This window comes from Myotis myotis, unplaced genomic scaffold (genome assembly GCF_014108235.1).
Source record: "Myotis myotis isolate mMyoMyo1 unplaced genomic scaffold, mMyoMyo1.p scaffold_m19_p_6, whole genome shotgun sequence".
Taxonomy (NCBI): Eukaryota; Metazoa; Chordata; class Mammalia; order Chiroptera; family Vespertilionidae; genus Myotis; species Myotis myotis.
Window position 1 is genome coordinate 37,112,376 of NW_023416368.1, and position 12,776 is coordinate 37,125,151.

Sequence of the window (12,776 nt, forward strand, 5' to 3'; positions counted from 1 at the left end):
AACATAGAAGCAACCCAAGTATCCATGGATGAAGGAATGAATAAGCAAAATGTGATATATACAAAGAATGGAATATTATTAAGCCTTAAAAATGAAGGGAACTCTGACACCTGCTATAGCATGGATAAATTTTGAGGACACTCCTCTAAGTGATATGTCAGTCATAAAAGGACACTTCCTATATGATTCCACATATATGAGGTATGTAGAGTGGCAAAATTCATTGAGATAGAAAACTTAATGGTGGTTAGCAGGGAATGAGAGGTGGGGGAATGGAAAGTTATCATTTAATGGATAGAGTTTTAGTTTTGCAAGATAAAAAGACTTCAGGAGATGGATAGTGGTGGTGGTAGTTAACAAAGTGAATGTACTCAATGCCAGTGAACTGTATACTTAGCATAGATAAGATGGTAAATTTTATTATTTTACCACAATTTTTTAAAAAAAGTGTTAGTGTGCCTGGGCGGTGTGGCTCAGTGGTTGAGTGTCATCCTATGAACCAGGAAGTCACAGTTCAATTCCCGGTCAAGGTACATGCCTGGATTGCAGGCTTGATCCCCAGTGGGAGGCATACAGGAAGCAGTTGATCAGTGATTCTCTCTCATTACTGATGTTTCTCTCTCTCTCTCTCTCTCTCTCTCTCTCTCTCTCTCTCTCTCTCTCTCTCTTCCTCTCTGAAATCAATAAAAAAATTCTTTTTTTTAAAAAATATATTTTATTGATTTTTTACAGAGAGGAAGGGAGAGGGATAGAGAGTTAGAAACATCGATGAGAGAGAAACATCGATCAGCTGCCTCCTGCACACTCCCTACTGGGGATGTGCCCGCAACCAAGGTACATGCCCTTGACTGGAATTGAACCTGGGACTCTTGAGTCCGCAGGCTGATGCTCTATCCACTGAGCCAAACCGGTTAGGGCAAAACAATTCTTTAAAAAAGTGTTAGTGAAAGGAATAAAGTTATCTATGTCCGAATCCCTGGAACCTAGAATGTTACCTTACATGGCAAATAAACAAACTTTGCAGATATGATCAAGTTACAGGTCTTGAGATGGGGATATTATCCAAGTGGGCCTGAAATGCAATCAATGTGTATTCTTGTAAGAGATAGGAAAAGGGCGGTTTAAACACAGGAAAAGAAGAGAAGGCATTGACACTAGGGACACTAGGGAGGCAGATATTATCACAAGCAAAAGAATGCTGATAGTTATCTGAAGCTAGAAGGGTCAAGGATGTATCCTAATCTTCAGAGAGAGCATGGCTTTGCAGCCACCTTCAATATTGGTCCATTGCATCTAATTATGGCCTCCAGAACTGTGAGAAAATACATTTTGTTTTGATTTTTGAAACCTACAAGTTTGTGATAATTGTTACAGAAGTCATAAAATACTAATAGGGTGACATTTACTACAGTGGGGAAAACCAAAGGAGAAAGAGGTTTCAGCAGGGGATGGAAATAAAATTTTTGATTTATACTTATTATTTCTGAGGTGCATAGGAGACATTTGATAATCTGCATCAAACAAACATGGAAAGCAATGGAGCTAGATGGGATTTCCTAGGGATACAATATAGCAGGGGGGAGAGCGGGTGCCTGGCTTGAACCCACAGTATAGAAACATTTGAAAAGCATGCAGAGGTTGAGAATCCTACAAAAGAAACCAGTAAGGATCCTAGAAGCCAAAAGAAGAAAGTATTTAATGAACTGAGGGAAGGTCAACAGTGTTTGATCCTATTTATTGGTCAAATACCATGGGCTGTCAATATGGAAGGCATTTGCTGACCTTGACCAAGGCAGTTACTGTAGAGTGGAGACAGAAAAAAGCCTGGATTGGTTGAAGAGCCTGGGAAGTAAGGAATCAGAGAGAGCATGGAAATTTCCCATTTGTAAAACTAGCTTATGTATTTAGCCACATTTTCAGGTTCTTAAAAATCATAATACAAGAGAAACCAAGATGGCGGCATAGGTAAACACCCGAAATTGCTGTCTTGCACAACCACTTCAAAAATACAACTAAAAGACAAAACGGACATCATCCAGAACCACAGGAAGGCTGGCTGAGTGGAAATTCTACAACTAGAAGGAAAGAGAAAAGCACACTGAGACTCAGAGGAAGTACGGAAGTAAAGTGCAGAGGTACAGAGGCACGTGCGGAAAGGGCTGGCAACTAAGTATGCGGTTGTCTTTTTCAGTCTGGAGGGAGACACATGCTCCTGCTCTGAACTCCAGTTTCAGGCTAGTCTCTGGGGACCCAGACTCATACAGGGAGAAATTGGACTGTCTGGCAGCGGGCGGAACTCAAGGGCGGCTTTCTCTCAGAGGTGCTTGCAGCAGTTACCACAAGACACTGAGACCCAGGATCTCTAAGGGCAGGGTTGAGGATCAGCCATAGCTGTTTGCTCCGCCCTGTTGATTTCCTGAGACCCTGCCCCACCCAATCTGTGCACAGAGGCTTTTGCATATGAATGACCTGGCCCTTTGCAATCTAAAATTACCTAACAAACTGCAGCTGGGTCAGAGAGATCTAGAACATCCAAAAGAAGGTCCAAGGCCCCACAGCAGCTTGCATTGCTTCACAGCTAGGCCTCATCTGGGCACCTCCAAATCCCAAACAAAGAAGAGGAATTTGCAGATCTCTCCTTAGCTCCTGCTGGGTAGACTCAAGCCGAGGCTAAATTAGCACCTCCTCAGAGATGCAAGTGCCAGTGTACCCAGTGGTCAGTGTGGGACCATCCAGATTACAACTCCTCAGATCCATGAGGGACACACTCAGGGGGCAGACACAGTGAGCACCAAAGCCCCACTGAAACAAGTCTTGCCCCCAAGGGTGTCTCTAGCACAGAAGTTCTCCCACTGCAGACACAGCTGATTCTCACAGCCAATTGGCCTGGAGGTCAATTCCTCACAGTGATACCAACTACAATCAAGGCTTAACTACAACAAGACTGTGCACACAGCCCACAAAGAAGTGCACCAAGAGTGTCCACCTCAGGTAATTGGGGAGGCTGAAATACTGGGCCCTATAGGACACCTAGCACAGAAAGCCACTCTATCAACACAGGGAAGCAGCCGAAATGTGGAGACAAAGAAACAGGTCACAAATGACAGAAATTTGGAGGAAAGCAAACTAGTGGATATAGAGTTCAAAACCATAGTTATAAGGTTTCTCAAGAATTTTCTAGAAACCGCCGATAAATTTAGTGAGACCCACAATAAATCTAGTAAGACCCTCGAGGATATGGAAAAGGACCAACTAGAAAGTAAGCATACACTGACTGAAATAAAGAATATTATACAGAGATCCAACAGCAGACTAGAGGATCGCAAGAATCAAGTCAAAGATTTGAAATACAAAGAAGCAAAAAACACCCAACCGGAAAAGCAAAAAGAGAAAAGAATCCAAAAATATCAAGATAGTGTAAGGAGCCTCTGGGACAACTTCAAGCGAACCAACATCCGAATTATAGGGGTGCCAGAAGAAGAGAGAGAGCAAGATATTGAAAACCTATTTGAAGAAATAATGACAGAAAATTTCCCCTACCTGCTGAAAGAAATAGACTTACAAGTCCAGGAAGTGCAGAGAACCCCAAACAAAACGAATCCAAAGAGGACCACACCAAGACACATCATAATTAAAATGCCAAGAGCAAAAGACAAAGAGAGAATCTTAAAAGCAGTTAGAGAAAAACAGTTAGTTACCTACAGGAGTACCCATAAGATTGTCAGCTGATTTCTCAACAGAAACTATGAAGGCCAGAAGGGAGTGGCAAGAAATATTCAAAGTGATGAATACCAAGAACCTACAACCAAGATTATTTATCCAGCAAAGCTATCATTCAGAATAGAAGGTCAGATAAAGAGCTTCACAGATAAGAAAAAGCTAAAGGAGTTCATCACCACCAAACCAGTATTATATGAAATGCTGAAAGGTATTCTTTAAGAAGAGGAAGAGGAAGAAAAAGGTAAAGATACAAATTATGAACAACAAATACACATCTATCAACAAGTGAATCTAAAAATCAAGTGATAAAAAATCTGATGAACAGAATAAACTGGTGAATATAATAGAATCAGGGGCATAGAAAGGGAGTGGACTGACAATTCTCGGGGGGAAAGGGGTGTGGGGGGTGCAGGAAGAGACTGGACAAAAATCGTGCACCTATGGATGAGGACAGTGGCGGGGGTAAGGGCAGAGGGGGGGGTGGGAACTGGGTGGAGGTAAGCTATGGGGGGGAAAAAGAGGAACAACTGTAATAATCTGAACAATAAAGATTTAATTTTTAAAAAAAGAAAAAATCATAATACAATGTAATTTTGTAGAATTTGAGATAACTCCATTTGAGACATCTATATTCCTTTCCAGCTTGGGAAAACACACACACATATTCCCCAGTGTAATAGCCAAAGGTCTACTATTGAATGAATATTTTGAAATTGTCTAGTTTTCAGTGTCTCCAAAAACTGGTTATTAGAGCTTTAATCTGAATTTGGACATTTGGGATGATTTACTTGCATTTAAAATGCATTTTAAAATCATAGGTGGTAAAAACAAAATTTAAATATTAGTAAAAATAATCTGAGTGTGTCACATAACAAAGGATTTATTTTACTGTCCCCTTTCCTCAAACCTCCCTACTCTTAGAAAGCAAACCCTAATAAGAAAAATAATTCAATCTGAGTGCAGATAATTTTCAATATTGTAGAATACAAACAATCACATAATATTGGATTTTTTAAATCATGTACAAAGTGTTTCCCTATTAGGATACTTCTTATTTGAAAAAGAATAATGGGGACATTTTTTTTGTTAAGAAAAAATAGGCAGGCTTTTTAAAAAGGTATTATAAATACAATGTTTAAATTTGGGGAGAATATTATGGTTTTTGTCAGACCTAATCATATTAGATTTCTCTACCTGTGATGCCACGACTATAAAAGATCACTTCATATGACTTAGTTTGAAATTTGAACATACAAAGCAATATGTATTTTGACAATTTACTATTTTCTTTCATATATTTAAAAACCATTAAATAAAAACCATTTTTAATTGGCCTAATTAAAATAGCTCATAGAATTCTTTCCATAAGTAATAATTAAAAAGTTTAAATACTCTCTACATAGGTGAGGCAAAAAAAGAGCATTATTTCCCATTAAAATATTAAGTCCTTTCAGTATATAGAGATTTTTTAAAGCATCCCACAAGATTTCCTAATTCAAAAGTAATCATTACACATACACACAGGAATATATGCACTTACTTATGCAAGTAATATAAATACGTGTATATGTGTGTGTGTATATGAAATAAATATATTTATGAAATGTTTTATACAAATGCATACCTATGAAATAAAACATACCCAAATCCTCCAATGAGTGTGTTGTTGTTGTTGTTTTTAACATGAACTAACATGTGGAAGCAATTCACACCCCTCCCAAACATACAGACAACCAGATTGCTTTTGCTCCTGGGGAGTCCTTGAAAGAAACTTCTACTTGCTATGACAAAAGGTGCTTCCTGGGAAATCCACACATAAAGCTAGAAACAGATTGACATCCTCGTCATCATCGAACTCCCAGGGCAGGGAGCCGGCTCGTCCTTGGATGGGCTCTGTGTCCGTAGCCCCGGTTACCTAAATAGCTGTGGGCCGGCTTCTCCTCCACCACTTTTATTCTTCGTGCCCCGGCGGGTATCACCAGCACTTCCACATAACCTGCGAGAGTTAACAAATCATGAAGTAAATCTCAAGTTCTTAGGAGATCTCTTTTCTTAGTTGACTTGCCGTTTCATTTTTTTTGGTTTTGATTTTCGCTTCGATATTTCCATACCTATGGGAAGAAAAAACTTAAGTACAAAAGCTGTCATCATTTCAAATGGAGAAGATGTTCAGTCTACAGCACTATCAAGGGCAAACAGACAATTACATTTTATGTCAAACTCACTATACGAATGGTGAGAAGAGAAAAAGCACAAAGGGACAGCCCAGGTAGAAACACCGTGGATCTTAGAACAGAGCAAATAGCCTCAGATTCCGCTCAGGGACCTCATTTAAGTTAGAAAGTGCAGGGAAGAAGGAACTGCAGCTGGCAGGACACCAGGTCCCGGGAGTAGCTGAGCACCAACCTCTCCCTGAGGAGACTCACAAAGGGTTGTGAAACCGGGGATCAAGACAAGTAGGTGTAAGGCCACACCAAGCAATCTAGGGTCACCTAGGAAGGTGTCCGACAGCTAGAAACAAAGCACAATGAGCTCTTTTTTAGGAAAGGTTTTCAGCAGAATTTTAGGAATATAAAGCTTGAAGTGAAATAAGATCAGATAATGTGGGATAGAAGAGAGAATGTGCAGAAAAGGTAAAAATCAAGACTTCATTTAATAAAGAATAGTATAGATAACTTTTTAGCTTTAAACTTATATTCACTCATATGTGGAATTTAATGAACAAAATAAACTGATGAACAAAATAGATCCAAAGACATAGAAGCATGGAACAGACTGACAAATCTCAGAGGAAAGGCGGGGATGGGGATGGAACGGGTGGGGAGAGATTAACTAAAGAACTTATATGCATACATGCACAGCCCATGGACACAGACAATACTGTGGTGAAAACCTGAGGGGGGGGGCGTGGCTTCAAGTTCGAGGGGGTGGTTAATTGGGAAAAGAGGGGACATCTGTAATACTTTCAACAATAAAGATAAATTTAAAAATAAATAGATACATAAATTTATTGCAATATTTAATATTTTTCTTAGTATATTTGTGTAGCTTCATATATCTGATAGAAGTCTAATTTCAAAGTTAATCTCAGAGTTGTCTGCTGTTGATTAATTATTCAAATTCCTGAAAGTGTTTCTTGTATTTGGTATATATTGAAAGGTAGCATATGCCCCACCTGGTGGCAGTAGCTGGAATTATGTTTTTTAGAATCATAATTTCCATTAGCTAACGCTATTTACTCAATCTAACCATTGCTAGTAACACCAAACCACACAGGCACTATCTTTTTGTTACATGAACAAATAGACAGCAATGAAAATAGAAACAAATGCTTACTGCCTATCTGTACACAGAAGTAAGGTAGGAAGGTCTCTGCACTCAACTGAATAGGAAAGATAAGGCAGAAATACCTTATATAAATATAAGTTAAATAAAACTTCAAAAATTAAGTTTAAAAGATCATATGCAAAATGTTATGGTTAACTCCCTGCTAAAGAATATAAATCATGTGGTTTAAACTGCCCCCTCCTCTCTGATCACATCACCACTCAAAAGGTTTGCTGCTATTTTTAACTCACAAAAGTGGGATTTACTTTTTATTTTTCCCTTGTAAATGGTGAGATACATTACTCATGTTTGAGAAACACTGACTTCAGCCGGAATCACTATGACTCAGAGGAGAAAACAATTTTTATAGTCAAGGAAAGCTTCACAAAGAAGTAGATGAAATATCTTTGAAGAACAGATAGGATATGGGTAGATATAGAAAAAGGAATTCAAAAAAAGGAAAAAGGAGTTCACTGTATGTAAAGAAAAGTAAAGGAGTTCAGCCAGTATGGCTCAGTGGTTGAGCATTTACCCATGCACTATGAGGTTGCAGGTTCCATTCCTGGTCAGGGCACATTTCAGGGTTTCTGGCTCGATCCCCAGTAGAGGGTGTGCAGGAGGCGGCCAAACAATGATGTTTCTCTCTTATTGGTTTTCTGTCTCTCTCTCTCTCCCTCTTCCTTCCTCTCTCTCTAAAAAAAAATCAATAGAATATATTTTTAAAACTACTACTTAAAAAAAAGTAAAGGAACAAGTGGTATCCTCAGGAACACATGAATAAAATAATTCTGACAGAATAAGAGAGTTTATGCCCTGGGCACTGAATTTTTCAATTTGCAGCGACAGAATATTCTATAGCAAGCAACTTGGTAATGAGATACTGGTTAGAGGCTTTATCTTTGGTAATCAGATACTGGCTTGAAAGGCTTTATCCGACAGCAGGATGCAGGAGACCCAGCAATGCAGTTGTGGATAACAGTGTCAGAAGTCTAATGTAAAAACCCAAGAATGGTAGAGGCCAAGGTAGTAATTTCTGAAGGCATTTGAAGGGGAAAAAAAGAATTCTGAACTTGAGAACCAATAGAAAGTGGGAAAACAAACACTCAACTCAATGCTTTATTATTACTTATGTGAGAATGGGGCCATTGCTTACAAGTCAGTGGACGTCAACTTGTGATAAGAATCATAAACTCAGCTTTGGAATTTGTATTTAACAAAATGGTGTAACACACTAGTACAAATATCCAGTAAGAACTCTGACCATGTGGAACTCCAGAAAAAGGTCAGACAACTGAAGTCCCTTTGGGAGGCATCTTTGCAGAGATAATCATTTAAGCCATGAAAGTAAGTGGAGAAAATCGAGAGAGAAGTCAAGAACTCCACATGGTGACAGTCATAGTAGGGCTTTTTTAAAATCCTCACACGAGGATGTGTTTGTTTTTTTTATTGATTTTAGAGTGAGAGAGGGAGGAGGGAGAAACATAGATGTGAGAGAGAGACATTGATTGGCCGCCTCCCGCATGCACCCCGTCTGGGGATGGAACCTGAAAGCCAGGAATTAAGCCCACAACCCTTCAGGCACATGGGATGACACTCCAACCGACAGAACCACTGGCAAGAGATGTTTTTATGTTTGTTTGGTTATAAATGGAAAAATCTGTGTGTGTGTTTTTTAATTTTTATATATTGATTTTTAGAGAGAGACAAAGAGAGAAACATTGATTTGTTATTGCACTAATTTATGCATTCCTTGTTTGACTTTTGCATGTACCCTGATCAGGGATTGGGGATCGAACCTGCAACCTTGGCATCTGGGGAATGATACTCTAACCTACTGACAGAGGTTAAAAATAAATCAGGAAAGAATATAGAGAAGGAATAATCTTGAGAAGGAGGAGATCTGGCTATTTTGGATTAGAATATCTCAAGAAGAGTGGTTGGTCAATTGCATCATAAATTGTAGCAACATCGAAGAGAAAAGTGATAAAGGAGATTGGGCCCGGATGTCACAATCAAGAGATGACTGTTAATCTCTCAGTACATGAATTCAGCTATGTGTCTGGAGATGCTAAATGTCAGGATGCTTAAGAAAAAGACTGGGTAGCAGCAAGTGGAGGTAGTAACTGGGTTTAGCAGTAAAGGCAAAGGTATGTTGTAAATTAGGACAATAGTTATAGCTAAGTTTACAGTTATATCCAGAGCAATTTTCTGTTATTTGATTGGAATGGGCTGGAGGATAGGTGAGTTAAACTGAGTTTAAAGAGAGGAAGAAAAATATTAAGCAAAGACATTTGAAAAAAGGTAGCTAATGACTGGGGGCCTAGATATTTTTCAGTAAATAAGCCATTTAGCACAATTGAGAATGTACATTTTTTAAAAATATATATTTTATTGATTTTTTACAGAGAGGAAGGGAGAGGGATAGAGAGTTAAAAACATTGATCAGCTGCCTCCTGCACACCTCCTACTGGGGATGTGCCCGCAACCAAGGTTTATGCCCTTGACCGGAATCAAACCTGGGACCTTTCAGTCCACAGGCTGACACTCTATTCACTGAGCCAAATCGGTTAGGACGATATTGTACATTTTTTAAAGAAGTGAATCTGAGAGTGGTTACCACTGAGCTTAGAAGTTGAAATAATGCTTGTGACAACGTTGTTATAAATTGTGTCCTCATGTTGTGACAGCTTGCTTTTTACATAGGAAAATCCCATCCTATTTTATAGCCAGAGATCCATTATTAATCAGCCATCTTAAAATTCTAATAGCAATCATTATTTTCATGGTAAGTAATAATGAAAAATGCCATATTTTGAGCAACACTATGTGCTAGTCACTATTATGGGTAATTTACATAAATTACTGCATTTAATCATAATGATAACATCCAAGGTACCATTGTTTTAATATTACATTTCTCACATAATAGATGAGAAAATAAATTTAGGCAGAAAAAAAAGTCTGCATGAGACCTTAATTATATTATGGGCTTCATCCCTTTTTCAAGGGATGCATTGAAGTGTTCCCTGAATAGCCTCCACCTCCTAGCACTAACAACCATATTCAGTAATTAGCTGACCCAAGCTTTTAACTCAGATCTGTCTGATTCCACTGTGCACTTCCTGCTATGACCCACTGCTACTATTTTATAAAATAGAATATATGGCACTATAACACTCCTACTCTCCTGGCAAACACACAAACAAACGGTCTAAGAGCTGTGTTCCTTACACAGAATCAGTATCATTAGCTCTTATACTAAGAAGAACACATTTTATGCCCATTTCTTCTTAGTGTATACTGATAACTACCTAGTTCCACAATTGGCCAAATACACAATTTACCTTTAAAAATTCCTTTAAAAAATTATCTCCTAGCTAGGCAAGTTATAATGAAGGACATGATAAATGTACAAGAAAAAAAAATGAACTCCTTTTAAGTTTATTTTCTAGCTCCAACAAAAATGACTAAGCAAACTCTAAATAGAGCACAGGGACCGAAACACCCACATGTGTCTGCACATGTGTTACTCATACAACATATACAGTGTGCATGGCCAACTGGACCAAAAAAGGCTGCAATTCCTTCAAGAAATTCTAGGAAGTCCATAAACCGTAAGGATAAAATTGTCTCAAGAGAAATGAACACAGCATTCCTAAATTCACAAGTAAATGAAGCCTGTGATATAATTAAGGACTCACTTTGTTTTTTAAAGTTCTTAATAATGTAATGTTTCATTGTTAATTAAATTAACAAAGAATCAGACACAGTGCCTGTCATTGAGAATCTGGGCCTGGACAAAAATAGCCAGGATATTTTTTTCTCATTGACCTTAAAGTGGGAAAGTAAAGACTAATGAATGTACAATTACAAATGTGAATAGAGTTACACCATATAGATATGAATGAATATGAATTTGAATATGACTATGATAATGTTTGTTAGTGCTAGGAGGTGGAGGCTATTCAGGGAACACTTCAATGCATAAGTGACACTTGCACTGAGATCTAAGTGATGGCTAGGAATTAACCAGGCAAAGCTAACAACCATATTTTTAACTGCAAGGTGCTGGAGGGAACAAAGTTAATAGGAGAATCTAAAAGAAACCTGGTGGCCGTAGCTTACAAAAGGAAAGGGACCTTAATGACAGATGTTGCTGGAGAGACAGGTAGAGACCACACCATGCAGAACCATTCATATGGTCCAAGTTAAGAATTCCCATCTCTTTCTTGTGAGCCACGTGAAACTGGCATAGAGTTTAAGGGAGAAAGTAATATTATTAGTCTCTGATAATTCCAATATCTTAGGAATCTCAGACATTTTCCAAATAACAGATGCCTTTAATGTAGCTTACCTACAACCAACAAACAAACGAACAAAATTAAAGTGCAATAAAAACAAACAATTTTCAAAATAGGAATCTGGAAAAGTGTACTCACATAACTGCAGTCAGAATGATAAACATTACTGGTTGGTTAACTAGTATTTCTCTTTTCTATGCTTGGTGAAAAAATCAAGTGTTAATAGAATGAAAGATATCAGTGCTGAGTGTGCATCAGTATTCTTCAGTGAACTGTTCCCATGCATGCTAAATAACTATGCAAGAAGATTCTTCAAAAATTTTAGTGTCTTTACATCTTTAGTCTTTCAGGCTTCGTTTGACCTTCTGCACTACAAATATTTCTGCCACCAAATCAGGCTGAAAAAGTTATTATATCTGAACTTCTTAGCTGAAAGTCTGAGAGCTGTCACAGCTTTAGAATTTTCTAAGTGGGTTATGGCAGATTTTGACTCACAGGCCCCCGTTTCACAGCTTTGGAGACTGAGGTCTTGATCTGCACCTCACCCTGGACCTTGGTTATGGTTAGGCTTCAAAATCTTGCGTTCATGTTATCTTTTATTCTGCTAGGGCCTAGCAAATGCTTACATTCGACTTCAGAGGGCTGTGTCTAATATTCTCTTCTGAAGGATTCCTTTATCTAGAATGAACTCAGTTTTCTTGATCATTCAAAAACAAATGGCTTGTTTTTGTATTAAAACGAATATGTATTTTAGTCTCAGGGTTTTTGGTATTTGACCAAGAAAGAAATTTAAAATAGGAAAAAGCTAATATATGTAATATGTACATCCTAAAGATGATGAAAATATAATCACAAATAATAAGATAGTTCAATAGGTAGATGTCCAGTGGACATCTACCTATTGAACTAATGTAAACACAGAAATATGTGCTCCCTCCCAGTAAGCTTGAGGACCTGAGTGTAAAGCATTTGATGTTTCTAAAGTATATATGTGGGTCATGATATTCAGTATAGGTTACTAGTACATTACTTTTTGTTGTGGATCACTTTAAAACTCACATGATATAGATCAACCATATTCATTTCATCCTCATAGCCCCTGAGTATTAGTATTTATAGATGAGAGAACAAAAGAATAGAGGGTGGCTTCTCACTACTAATATATCAGGAACACCATCCCTCATCTTCTGACTCCCCGTTGTTATTGTTTCCACCATGCTACACTGCTACAGACTCTCTATTTCCAACAATGTATTCCCTTCAAATTTAGTAAAAACGTTAAGAAAAAATAAAGACAATGGAAAGCTGAAAACCTGAAGTCTAATACTCTGAATAGTTGCTTCAGGCTGTTACAAATCATTACTCTCTGTGAGACATTGTGCTTTGCATTGGAGAATAAGGCCTGTGGAAACCTGATAACATTTGCCA

At 38.1% G+C, this 12,776-nt stretch overlaps 1 protein-coding gene across 1 annotated transcript in view; it reads right to left on the minus strand.

Annotated features, from left to right (window-relative positions):
• ADAMTS19 (ADAM metallopeptidase with thrombospondin type 1 motif 19) overlaps window positions 1-12,776 on the minus strand; it is a 213,363-nt gene that overhangs the window by 50,945 nt on the left and 149,642 nt on the right. Inside the window, exon 16 of the mRNA XM_036315582.1 lies at window positions 5,636-5,716. Within this exon, the coding sequence (XP_036171475.1) occupies window positions 5,636-5,716 (81 nt within the window). The remainder of the gene's footprint in view (window positions 1-5,635; window positions 5,717-12,776) is intronic.